We start from the raw sequence: 13,451 nt of genomic DNA, 5'->3' as shown, positions 1-13,451 counted from the left end.
CACATGGGTGGGTTGTCTACTGTTACTGAGGGCCTACTCTGTGCCATATACCATACTAGGTGCTTTACATACATTATATGTCATTGAATCTTCCCTCCAGTCCTATGAGGTAGGTACTATTATTGTCGCTGATTCACTTGAGAAAGCTGCCAAAACACAGATAACAAGGGGCAGAACCAGGATTCTGATTCAGGTTGGCTCAGCCTTTTATCAAATACATGTAGTCTTCCTCTGTCCTTTCAAAAGCCTATAGCTTCCTCATCTTGTCCACTCCTCTGCGGGTAGGGTCTGTGGTTTCCTTTCTCTTATCTATCCTCAACACACAGTGGGTGTGACCTGGATGCAACCAGTCACAGCTCTGCAGAGGTTACTATGATTTTGCCCCTGAAGGATCTGTCCACAACTTAGGAACTCTAACAGCTTTTGGCCTGAGCCCCCGTTACCGAGAGAAAGGAGCTTTTTGCCAAGGACTCCAAGGGGAGTGCACTTGATGCTGGTCGGGACCCAAGGCACCCAGCCCTCCCTGAGACATTGTGTGAGTCGGGCTGGGCCTCAGACACAGCCCCCACTGCCCCACCCCAGCCAGGGTGGTGCTTGTGTGGGAAGGACTTTAAATCCAGCTGCCAGACCCCTGCACGGGAGAAGGAGAGACGGCTGGCCACCATGCACGGCTCCTGCAGTTTCCTGATGCTTCTGCTGCCGCTGCTGCTAGTGCTGGTGGCCACCACAGGCCCCGCTGGAGCCCTCACAGATGAGGAGAAACGTCTGATGCTGGAGCTGCACAACCTCTACCGGGCCCAGGTATCCCCACCAGCCTCAGACATGCTGCACATGGTAAGTGTGGCCACGGCGCTTGCTGGCTGGGATAGAAGGGGTGCTGGCCAGGGTCTGTCACCAGGCCCTCTTACCCTGCTCCACATGCTGAAGCTATTTCAGAATTCTTCTCCTTTCTCTGGTCAGTGACAGAGTCCCTGAGTCCCTGACATTATGTTACATTACTTTTAATGGCAAAAACCACAATTACTTTTGCACCCGCCTAACAAAATTCACAGGCCCCTATAAGCAACCTCATAATACAGATGAGGAAAGTGAGGCTCAGAGGGACTTGCTGGGGTCACACAGCTGGTAGAGCCAGACCCAAAACCCTGGCTTCCCACTCCAATGACCTTTCCCCAGCACTTCCTCAAATGCATGTGCCCTCGGTGGGGGAACCCGGGAAGTTCTTAACACCTTTGTGAAAACGGTCTTTCATATGCCTGCCAAGAAGAGGACAAGAGGAAGCAGGGCAGCAGGATGGGCATGGGCACCTGGGGTAGGATGCAGGTGCTAAAGGGGTAGGTGACAGCAGGATCCAGAAGCAGAGAGGGCTCTGGATCACACAGTCCGAATTCTGTCTTGGTCGCCTACAAAACCTGTGATTCGAGGCAAGTCCTGTAACCTTGCCGATCCCGTGTCTCATCTGTAAAAGGCGGTCAGAATTAGAGCTATGTATATACCAGTGCGGACTGAATCTCACAGATATCATACTGAATGGGGAGGAAATAAAATCTCTAAAAAATACACAGTAGGGTCTCTTTACATGAAGTCTGAAGACATGTAAAAATACTATTTATGTCCGGTGAAACACGCAGATGTAGTAAACATACATGTGCATGCACACAGGAGACAGAGCCAGATTTAGGGCTGGTTACTTCTCTTAGGAAGAGCTATTTATGGCAGGGTGAGAGGCGGGCTGTCTATATGCAGGATTAAAGGAGATAAAGTGAGAAATTCACCCCCTTCCTGCCCTCCCTGAGGGCTGAACTAGCCTGTCCCCTCCACCCACCCTCAGATGGCTGGGGAGGTTGCTGGGCAGTGTTTAGGGATCAGGGACCCCTGGAGCTGGTGCCTGAGAGAACAGATGCTCCTTGGGGAACACAACAGTGAGCCTGGGGTCCCATGTGATCTGACTGAATTAACCTCAGTCCCATGTGATCTGACTGAATTAACTCTGGGTGGACCCCTTTCCCTTCAAAGGCCTCTGTTTCCGGATGGAAACATGGGCTGGCGATCCCTGTCCTGGGCATCAGACAGGATGACATGTGAGAAAGATCTAGGAAGAGCTCTGCACACACACCCAGCACTGCCGTTCACAGCTGTGCCAGCCTGGGCATCCAGGAAAGGTAGACAACAAACCAGGAGTCGCAGACGCAGCTCTGTCAACAGCGCGCTGATTGAGGCCTGTGACTCATGGTTGGGCTTCAGTTTCCCCACCTGTAGATCCCTGATGCCTACAGTCTTGCTGGCTGAGATGGGGGCCACACAGGCTGGGAGCCACTTCTCAGACAGAGGTGCACCTTGGAGCGGGCCAACATTCTGGGAGGCAGTTGGGATACTGAGGGGATATGCTGCTGCCTAATGGGGAGTGTTTTGAGGAGGAGGAGATGAGGCTGGGGCTGGGATGCCAGGAAACATTCAGGAGAAGACTCAGGTTCAACCTCAGTAGTGACGAGGGCAGGGACTCTGCAGCCAAATGGCCTGAGTTCAAATCTTGCCTTTGTTACTTATTAGCTTTGTGACCTTGGCTAAACTCTCGGTGCCTCGGTCTCCTCATCTGTAAAATGGGGATGATAACAGTGGAATAATTCCCTTGTAGCTATGGTAGTTGTAGGGTTAAATGAGTGAATATGTGTAAAGCACTCAGAAGAATGCCTGGCACACAGTAAGTGCTCAATAAGTGTCTGATTAACACAAAAGAGGGAATGGATCCAGGGTGAGCCAGGTGGGGGTTATCATGAACGCTTCTCTCTCAGCCTCCAGGTCTAATCAGTACCAGTTTTGCCCCCTTGAAGGTTCAATTGTCCTTGAAATCTAACCCTTCCTCCTACCCCCTTCTCTTTTTGGCACAACCCTGGTTCAGGGTTCTTTCATTCTTGAACCCAAGGACTCCTAGGATAGCCCCTACCTGTTCCCCAGCTTCTGGCCTCTGCTGTCAGAATGAATAATCCAACACATGGGCCTGACCCTGCTCAAAATCCTTCAGTGGCTCCCACAGCTCCCTACTGCCTCAGGATAAAGCTTCGGCTCCTGAGAAGGCTCTGTGTGTTCTGGCCCCTGCCTATCGCTCCATCCTCCTCTCCCGCTTGCCCTTTGTTCTTCTGTAACCTGAACAGCTTGTCTTTTCCCAGCCAAAATGTTTCCCAGCTTCATGCCTTTGCTGATGTGTGCCTTCTGATTAGGACGCCTCTCCCCCCAGCTGGCTAATGCCTCATCTTTTAACACTTATCTTGGTGTCTCCCTCTCCACCTTTGGCTGGGCTAGATGGACCTCTTTGGTGCCCCTATAGTACTTGTTGCACATCTGTCATTTACCATGTGGTGGCCCAAATGATTTTTCTGTCAATGGAAGCTTGGACTTCTTGGTTCCTGCTGTTGTCCCAGGGCTGACACAATGCCCAGGACTGTTGAATGAATGAATGAACGAGTGAATGAATGAATGAATGAATGAATGGGCTTGCTTCTAGATGGTGACCATGTGGCCAATGTGGGTGGATGCTGAGAGTCTTACAACTCCACAGGGGGCTCTGGATGACTGACTGAGAATCCTTAAGACCAAACCAATGACGCTAATGGTGGGGCTCCAGGTATTTTGTCAGAATGGAAATTACAGGCAGACTCTGTAGGGGGAGACTGCTTTAAGCAGGGCCCTATCTCAGTCATCAATAGTTGACAAGTATCTGTTGAGCACCTACTATGTGCTAGTACTGCACCAGACACTGGAGATCCATCCATACCCTATCCTGACGGCACTTACAGTCCAGCCTGGCACCTCACAGGTCATCTCAGACACCCTGACTCTGGTCGCCAGCACCCTGCCCCTTTCCCACTCCCAATCTCCCACTGTTGCCAGAGTTGAGAGAATCTCAGGGACCAGTGATTCAGGACAAAAATGTCCAGAGAGGGAAAGATACTCACCCAAGGTCACAGCTGTGGAGCCATCCCAGCCAGGTGCACCCATCCCCATGCCAGGCAGAGGCTCCTGAAAGCCTTGAGCGGGTGGGGAGTGGGTGTGGCCACACAGCCACCTCCCCTCAGGGTCACCCAAGCTCTTGGCGCTTTATGGGCTGTCTGGCTCCCACAGCTGGCTGGGCCCCCATAGGGTGGAGCAAAAGCTGCCTCCAGGCCATGGATTTCCAGGAGAAGCCAAGGACAGCATTTAATGGGATCCAGGCTTCCCCTCCTCAATCCTTTGGGTTGGATGCCTTGTTAATCCCTCTTCCCACCCACACTCGGCCTGCCTCTCAGCCAGGGACACAATCTCAGAGGCCCTGAACCTAAAATTTCCCCTCCCACCATCTCACCTGAGGTCCCCACTGGAGAACACTGTCACTGGGGTTGACGGTGGGTTACCAAGGCTCTGAAAGTAGGCCCCTTGGTGAGAGGCCTGTGACATTCAGTGTCACCTACAGTCACTTAATTTTCTTGGAGAAAGGGGGTTGCCATTGACAAGGGTTGGGAGCAGTTAGGAACAGCACTGGGGAGGGAGCCTGCAGAGGGTAAAGGCATGGGGGCTGGGTGTCCCAAGGGGAGGGTGGGGGCTTAGAGGGAGAGGAAGGTGCCAGCCCTCAAGTCAGGTTCCTGGTTGAGTGGGGGTGAAATGGGCTGAATAAACAACCCAGCCCCTCAACATCGATCTCACCAGACATCCTGTGCTCTTCAGAGAAGTTCAAGGAGGCCTGGGAGGTAGGCAGGGGCATGTGTGGCCACTTTTTTCACATGAGGCTTTTTATGTGACACTGTCACCAACACCACCTCATCCACTCTTCTCAGCCCTCTGAGGGTGCAGAAAGGTTAGACAATCCGTGCAGTCACACAGCTGGTGAACGGTCCGGCTCCACGGCCTGGGGTGGCGGCCTCCACCTCCCCACAGAAGCCCACCCAGAGCTGAGACCTGTTCCAGGCCATGCCCAAGAGTCACCCCGCTAAGGAGGTGCCGGAAGGCTTTCCCCACGACTTCCTCGACCTTTTGCTTGGTCCCCACAGCATCTGTGGGCATCCTCACCTCCCTTCTCTCACCTGCCCTGCAGAGATGGGACGAGGAGCTGGCTGCCTTCGCCAAGGCCTACGCACGGCAGTGCGTGTGGGGCCACAACAAGGACCGCGGGCGGCGCGGCGAGAATCTGTTCGCCATCACCGACGAGGGCCTGGACGTGCCGCTGGCCATGGAGGAGTGGCACCACGAGCGTGAGCACTACAACCTCAGCGCCGCCACCTGCAGCCCGGGCCAGATGTGCGGCCACTACACGCAGGTGTGGGCAAGGCGGGCGGGGCAGGGCGGAGCCTCGCGGCGTGGGGGTGGGGCCACGTGCTCCGTGGGCGGGGCCACCTCTGCCTTCACCGTTCCTAAGCGTCCTCGCTACAAGAGGCGGGCCTCACTCCAAGTCCCCTCAGATACTTTGCAAATCTTGTCCTCTCACTGCAGCTAATACGCTGTCTAAGCCTCTGACGGAGTCGGCTTCTCTACAGTCTTTTGAAAACCTAGGCCGCTAGGCCAGGCGCGGTAGCTCACGCTTGTAATCCCAGCAATTTGGGAGGCCGAGCTGGGAGGATCGCTTGAGGCCAGGAGTTGGAGACCAGCCTGGGCAACATGCGAGATCCCTGTCCCTACAAAAAAATACAAAAAACTTTGCTGGGCGCGGTGGCGCGCACCAGCTACTCTGGAGGCTGAGGTGGAAGGATCACTTCAGCCCGGGAGACTGAGGCTGCAGTGAGTCGTGATCACGCCCCTACACTCCAGCCAGGGCAACAGAGGGAGGCCCTGTCTCAAAAAAAATAAAATAAATAAAAAGGGGTGGGGGCGGTGGGACATGTTAGGTGTCACAGAGCCAGTTTTATGGATCGTGGTTATTGACCTAGGCAATACTGTGCGGTGCTCCAAGTGGTCCTGCCCCTCTTGCCCCAGATAGTGCAGGGCTGTTTGCCCCAGCAGCAGATAGTCCCTTAACTTCTCTCTGTGGCTCCTTCGCATTTATTATGGTGTCTAATTTGCTACTTGTCATCTGCCAGGGACTAATAAAGCAAATAGACAATTTTGTCTAGTTTTTCTTTTGCATTTAACAATTATACGTAACGATGAACAGCAAATTGTGGCTGAATGAAGGCTTCAGGGAGATTTCTGATAGAATTTCCTGCTCCCCAATCACACTTTGCTCCTGTCTGGATTCTCACTGCATTTTGAAAGTTTGGGCTTGCAGATAAGATGTGTGTGTGTGTGTGTGTGTGTGTGTGTGTGTGTGTGTGTGTGTGTAGGGGAATTAACATTAGTGTAACTGAATTATTTTTTCTCCTCCCAGTGCTTATGTGTTGTACAAATAGTAACATGACAAACAATTAAAAGAAAAGAAAAGGAACCAACCATCTTCCCACCAATTCCATTTCTTTTTCATGGTATTTTTAGTCTTCATCTTTTTTTTTTTTTTTTTTTTTTAGTCTTCATCTTTAGGGAGGAAATCCCAGCAGCACCCACCCAGGTCAGAAAGTTGTGAGGGCCCAGCACCCTTCCTGGCCCTTTCCCTCTGGATCCTGCCACCCCTCCCTCTCCCTCCACCCTCACCCACTTGCTTGTGCAGGGATTGTTATCAGGACCCAGCAGGGAGTAAGTCAGCGCAGCTCCACCCCAGCTTTCTCTGGGGCTGAGGGTGCATGTACTCTGGAGTTGTTTCTGCCCAGAAGGTGTTCAACACTGAGGAGACCTTCAGCTGATTTCAGCAGAGATTCCTGGGCAGATTGGGCCTAGAACCAGCAAGGAAAGGCTGCTGGTCTCACCCCATGGCAGCACACAAATGTTGCTGGATTTTTTGTTTGATAAAGACAGAAGTCATTCTAGCAGCTAAGAGACCCACACTGAGAAACAACCAGAACAGGTCCTGCTCACCTGTGATTTGGGGGATGTTCCACTTTCAAAATGGCTCCTCCTGCTCCCCACCTTGGACTTTCCTTGTTGCTGAGGTCTAAAATTCTACCATTTGAGATTCTTTCCTTTGCATATACCCTTCACTTAAAATGCAAGGGCCTCCAGGAAGAGCCCACAGAAAAAATTAATGAGGGTGTATCACAGTCCTGGAGCTGAGGGAAGGTTTTGAGAGGAAAAGAGGCCTGGCAAAGTGGTATGTGTGGTTAGCAGAGGAGAGTAGACCGTTAGGGACAAACTCCCCCATCCCTCCCCCTGGTCAGAGTTTTGTCCTGAACCTGCATGGCTTTGGGAACATGAACGTCACAGGCTATAGGGTGCCTCTTCTCCCCACCCCTGTAAGGGGTGTAGTGGGATGCCAGGAAGGCACCATGCCACCTCGCATGGGGCTGAGCTGCTAGGTTTGCCCTCCTTCAGGTGGTTTGGGCCAAGACAGAGAGGATCGGCTGCGGTTCCCACTTCTGTGAGAAGCTCCAGGGTGTTGAGGAAACCAACATCGAATTACTGGTGTGCAACTATGAGCCCCCGTGAGTGCTGGGGGGAACCCTGGAGATGGAGAGGGGGAAGGCACAGGCAGAGCCCAGGGGAGGGCAGAGTTGGCCACAGCCTGAGGGAGTGGGAGAAGAGGGGTCAGTCTGCAGCTATACCATCCAGGGAGCTGTGAAGGCTCCGATGGTGGTCTGCTCTCATCGGCCAGAGAGGGCCAGGAGGAGCCCAAGATCGCCTAGCAAGTCAGTGGCTGGCAGTCAGGAGACCCAAGGGCACGTCCAGAGTAGATGTGTGTATAGGAGTTGGGGAGAGGGTTGGAAGAGGTCGACCCCCTCCCCTCAGCATCCTCCTGACCTCCTGTAGGGGGAACGTGAAGGGGAAACGGCCCTACCAGGAGGGGACTCCGTGCTCCCAATGTCCCTCTGGCTATCGCTGCAAGAACTCCCTCTGTGGTGAGTCCACGGGTGGATGGGTAGGGGCGGGGAGTGTGGAAGGGATGCGATGCAGACTGGATGGTCTAAGAGCCTCCCTGGACTGAGCGGGACGTGGGCAGGGGAGGGGCCGGGCGGGATGCGACCACCGGGGGTCCCTGGCAGCTCCCTTAGCCCTCCACACGCAGCCACTTTGGCGCCCTGTCGTTCCAAGTGGCCGGATTTCAACCCTTCAAAGGGAGGATGTTAGAAAGTCTGGCGGCTTCGGGGGACCCGCGTGAGGTGGACGTGGCCAATCGTTAGGGTCTTGAGGAGCGGGCGGGGCCGGGCCGGGGGGCATGGTCAGAGGGCTTCAAGAGGGCGGGGCCGGCCTTGCCGGAGCCGTGGGAGGGACCGGGATCCCGCTGGAGAAGTACCCTGAAAAAGGGCAAGTACGAATGTAGAGAGACTTGGACCAGGAGGTGGAGAGAGGAGCAACTGTGTCAATCACCAGAAGTAGCGTTTCGTTTCTTTTCTTTTCTTTTCTATTTTTTTTTTTTCTTTTTAACAGAGTTTTGCTCTTGTTGCCCAGACTGGAGTGCAATGGCTCGATCTCTGCTCACCTGCAACCTCTGCCTCCCGGGTTCAAGCAATTCTCCTGCCTCAGCCTCCCAAGTAGCTGGGATTACAAGCGCCCGCCACCACACCCGGCTAATTTTGTACTTTTAGTAGAGATGGGGTTTCTCCATATTGGTCAGGCTGGTCTCAAACTCCTGACCTCAGGTGATCCGCCTGCCTCAGCCTCCCAAAGTACTGGGATTACAGGCGTGAGCCACTGCGCCTGGCTTGTAACTTTTATTTTCAATGAGGGGCATATCCACTGGAGAAGTGTGTGTGTTTGTGTGTCCTAGTAGGACATTTCATCGGGTCGCTTGGTTTGCGGTGTAGTGAGAGATGTGAGGTCCTGCTTGCAGCACTCAGGCCAGTTCTCCTCTGTCTTATCAGAACCCATCGGAAGCCCGGAAGACGCCCAGGATTTGCCTTACCTGGTAACTGAGGCCCCATCCTTCCTGGCAACTGAAGCCTCAGACTCTAGGAAAATGGGTACTCCTTCCCTAGCAACGGGGATTCCGGCTTTCTTGGTAACAGAGGTCTCAGGTTCCCTGGCAACCAAGGCTCTGCCTGCTGTGGAAACCCAGGCCCCAACTTCCTTAGCAACAAAAGACCCGCCCTCCATGGCAACAGAGGCTCCACCTTCTGTAACAACTGAGGTGCCTTCCATTTTGGCAGCCCACAGCCTGCCCTCCTTGGATGAGGAGCCAGTTACCTTCCCGGAATCGACCCATGTTCCTATCCCAAAATCAGCAGACAAAGTGACAGACAAAACAAAAGTGCCCTTCAGGAGCCCAGAGAACTCTCTGGACCCCAAGATGTCCCTGACAGGGGCAAGGGAGCTCCTACCCCATGCCCAGGAGGAGGCTGAGGCTGAGGCTGAGGGAGAGGCTGAGGCTGAGTTGCCTCCTTCCAGTGAGGTCTTGGCCTCAGTTTTTCCAGCCCAGGACAAGCCAGGTGAGCTGCAGGCCACACTGGACCACACGGGGCACACCTCCTCCAAGTCCCTGCCCAATTTCCCCAATACCTCTGCCACCGCTAATGCCATGGGTGGGCGTGCCCTGGCTCTGCAGTCGTCCTTGCCAGGTAAGGCCCGTGGCATCGGTCCCACTCCCCTCCTGGCTCTGGAATGGCAGTGTCCTGCCCCAGCTGTAGGTGGTATGAGCACGGTGGGGCATGCGCCCTGTGAGTAGGAGCTTCCGCCCTGGCTGCTGCCCCACCTCCTTGCATGGTGGGGTGGGTGGGACGGCAGGCACAGCCGTCTCTAGGCTGAGGCAAAGCCTCTTTCTTCCCACAGGTGCAGAGGGCCCTGACAAGCCTAGCGTTGTGTCAGGGCTGAACCCAGGCCCTGGTCATGTGTGGGGCCCTCTCCTGGGACTACTGCTCCTGCTTCCCCTGATGTTGGCTGGAATCTTCTGAAGGGGATACCACTCAAAGGCAAGGCCTGGTGCGGGGGGCCCTGGCCTCATGTCCACCTAGATTGTCTTCCTCCAAGTAAGTGGCCACAGCTTCCTGGGCAGGTCCTGCTCTGTGGCCCAGCAGCCCCCCTTCACCCCAACTTCTGGCCAGATTCCAGGCTAGCACTCTTATCCTCCTGGGAGGCGTCTACAGGGGCAGCCCCTGGCACTGCCCCAGGAGTGCCTTGGATCTGGGTAGGCCCATCCCTCAGCTGGCTGCAGACTGTTCTGAGTGGTATTCACACGTACCCACTCTCAGGTTGTCCTGTGGCTATTAGCTTCTCTCCTAGACAGAGGATCTCAGGCTTCCCAGGAACCCCTGGGCCCCTTCCAGTCCCCTGGCCTCTTCCTTGAGCCATCTGAATCCAGGACTGTTCCCCAGAAGTGCCTCTTGCCTTCTCAGGGTGAAGAGGTCAGCTGTCCTCCTGTCATCTTCCCCACCCTGTCCCCAGCCCCTAAACAAGATGCTTCTTGGTTAAGGCCCTCTGGAAGGGAAAGGCTACGGGGCATGTGCCTCATCACACCATCCTGGAGGCACAAGGCCTGGCTGACTGCGAGCGCACGGGGCCACCTGAGGACTGCACACCGGGCCCACACCTCTCCTGCCCCTCCCTCCTGAGTCCTGGGGGTGGGAGGATTTGAGGGAGCTCACTGCCTACCTGGCCTGGGGCTGTCTTGCCCACACGGTATGAGTGCTCTCCCTGAGTGCCTGTGTAGCTGGGGACGGGGATTGCAAGGGGCAGATGAAGGACAAGCCCCACTGGAGTGGGGTTCTGTGGGTGGGGAGGCAGGGACAAGGGAAGGAAAGCAACTCCTGACTCTCCAATAAAAACCAGTCCAACCTGTGGCAACTGTTCTTTCTCTTTCACATCCCTCTCCTCTAAAACACTCCATTTAGTGTCTCCTCTTTGGGACGCACCCTTCTTTTCCTTCCTATAACTCTCCCCTCCCCCTAATCACAGGCGGCCGCCAGGAAGGGGAAGAGCCAAAGGAAGGCCAAGGGTGCTGGACTGACTCTCCCAGCTTCAGGAGTCACCAGCGGGGCCTAGACGGGTTTGGAGCCCGGAATCAAAGCATGGCATGCGGCCTTTTCACAAGGGTGCTGCTGCCCAGGCCTGTCTGGGACACAAGGTCAGAAATGTACGTCAGGCAAGGCTCTGCTAGCCCCAGGTGCTTGGAAGAGTCCTAAGAAAGGGATCTGGAGTCCCAGACCCTCCCCAGGGGAGCACAGGAGGACCGTCCAGAGGTGCTGAGGATCAGAAAGGCACACATATGTTGGAGTAGCAGTGGTGGGTGACTGAGGGTGGCTTGGATGGTAGGGAGGGGCAGGGCAAGTCTCCAGACCACCACTGGAGGGTGAGCAGTCAAACAGGACACCACCCAAGTCAGGGCAGGGCTGGGAACCAAACTGTAACCAAGGAGGACACTTCCCTCTTTTACTTTTTTTTTTTTTTTTTTGAGATAGGGTTTTGCTCTGTCACCCAGGCTAGGGTGAAGTGGCGCGATCTGGGCTCACTGCAACCGCCGCCCCCCCAGGTTCAAGTGATTCTCCTGCCTCAGCCTCCCAAGTAGCTGGGATTATAGGCGCCCGCCAACACACCTGGCTAATTTTTGTATTTTTAGTAGAGACAGAGTTTGGTCAACAGCTGGTCTTGAACTCCTGACCTCAGGTGATCCACCCACCTCAGCTTCCCAAAGTGCTAGGATTACAGGCGTGAGCCACCACACCTAGCCTACTTAGTATGTTTTTTCCAGTTCTATTCAGATATAACTCATAACATAAAATTCACCCATTTAAAGTATGCAACTCAATGGTTTTTACTATATTCACAAGGTTGTGTAACCATCACAATTTTAGAACATTTTCATCACCCCCCCAAAAAAAACCCATACCCATTAGCAGTCACTCCCTATTTCCCTCCAACCTCCCCAGCCCCCATCAACCACTAATCTGTCTACATGGATTTGTCTGTTCTTAACATCCCATATAAATTCTTGACATATCATATATGTTATGGTCTTTTGTAACTGCTTCTTTCACTTACCATATAAATACATATAATTTGTTTTAGACCAGGTCTTGCTCTGACACCCAGGATTATAGCTCACTGCAGCCTCCAACTCCTGGGCTCAAGTGATTCTCCCATTTCAGCCTCTTGAGCAGCTGGGACTATAGGTGCATGCCACCATGTCCAGCTAATTTTTAAATTTTTTGTAGAGACAAGTTCTCACTATGTTGCCCAGGCTGGTCTTGAACTCCTGGCTTCAAGCAATCCTCCCAAAGGACTGAGATTATGGTTGTGAGTCGCTGCTCTCAGCCAACATACTTTCAAGGTTCATCCATGTCGTAGCATGAATCGGAACTTCTTCATTTTTATTGCCAAGTCATATTCCATTCTATGGAATATTTGTTACATTCTATAGAACATTTCCATTTTATTTGTCATCGGACACTCAGGCTGTTTCCACTCCTGAGCTACTATGAATAATGCTACTCTAAGCATTCATGTACCAGCTTTTGTGTGAACGTAAGTTTCCAATTATCTTGGGTATATACCTAGGGGTATAGATAAGGAAGTCCCCAAAGGCCTGTCAGAGGCCTTTTAGCTTTGCCCATTGGATGAGATTTCCCAGGAGTGGAGGTCATCAGCTCTCCACAGGACACTCCTCCTCCCGTCACCCCTCCCTTTGCCAGCAGCTGAGCTCTCCTCCTGCCCAATCCCACCCAATCTCCTTTCTCAGATGAGGACCCAGCATCCTAGTTTCTAGGACTAGTCAACAGGAAACATGCCAAGTGCTAGGAAGGCAGATGAACAGGGCCTCAGCCCCCAAACATCAAAGGGTCTAGAAGCATTTCACACACACAAGAATTTGAATGAACTGAAAACTTCCTGTTTTATTAAAAATCTGTACTTTGCTCAACCAGTAACTGGGACACAGTATCAAAAGACATTTTCATGCCATTTCTGGGTGTGGAAGATGGCTTGGGAAATGAAGTTGAAACCCCCAAATTCAGGAAATTACTTGGGAGACAACAGCAGCCCTCCCTGAGGTGACTGGCCAAGGCCATCAGAACCTTGCTCTGTACTCCGGGCAGCCTCTCTGAACTTCTGGGAGGAGCTCTTCAGATCCAGCTTAGCTCAGGCTCCAGAGATACAGGTGCCCCTCAATCTAGGGGGGGCCTTAGGAATTAATCCATGCAAAAACAGGATCTGAGGGTGGAGCAACAGGAAGAAAAGACACCCCAGAACAGTGGTCTGTCTCTGGAAAAGCACACTGGGCTGGAGAAAGGCCACGGGGCAGACTCCCCTCTGAAGGACCTGGGAACCCAAGGTCCTCCTCTACAGGCTTGCCCTGCCCACCCCCACATGTGTTCCTCCCACTACCTTAGCCCTCTGGGGTGTTTCCCTAGAAAAGTTAATATGGGTGACAAAGTTATGAGACCTTGGTGGCCTCAATCAGTGTACATTTACATAACACCCACACAGGCACACTTCTGTGTTCCTGGGAAACGAGGACATGTGGAGTGAAACTG

At 53.5% G+C, this 13,451-nt stretch overlaps 1 protein-coding gene across 4 annotated transcripts; it reads left to right on the top strand.

Moving 5' to 3' along the window:
• The first annotated feature begins 308 nt into the window (after positions 1-308).
• On the top strand, positions 309-11,922 carry LOC105474534 (peptidase inhibitor 16). 4 transcript variants are annotated; one of them, XR_011623778.1, is made up of 7 exons: positions 309-834; positions 5,066-5,287; positions 7,366-7,475; positions 7,801-7,889; positions 8,853-9,545; positions 9,757-9,953; positions 10,320-11,922. XR_011623778.1 is itself a non-coding variant. In XM_071097124.1 (7 exons), exons 1-6 carry the CDS (start codon positions 664-666, stop codon positions 9,876-9,878), a joined length of 1,278 nt encoding a protein of 425 aa, XP_070953225.1. In that variant the 5' UTR covers positions 317-663; the 3' UTR covers positions 9,879-9,896; positions 10,320-11,922. The 4 variants fall into 4 exon arrangements, 3 of the variants coding, with proteins under 3 accessions (XP_070953225.1, XP_011727603.1, XP_011727604.1); XM_071097124.1 differs by having other exon boundaries at positions 317-834; positions 8,853-9,416; positions 9,757-9,896; XM_011729301.2 differs by having other exon boundaries at positions 317-834; positions 9,757-9,896.
• Positions 11,923-13,451: the final 1,529 nt, after the last annotated feature.

Source organism: Macaca nemestrina, chromosome 5, assembly GCF_043159975.1.
Source record: "Macaca nemestrina isolate mMacNem1 chromosome 5, mMacNem.hap1, whole genome shotgun sequence".
NCBI classification, from domain to species: Eukaryota; Metazoa; Chordata; class Mammalia; order Primates; family Cercopithecidae; genus Macaca; species Macaca nemestrina.
This window is presented reverse-complemented; position numbering and strand designations above follow the sequence as displayed.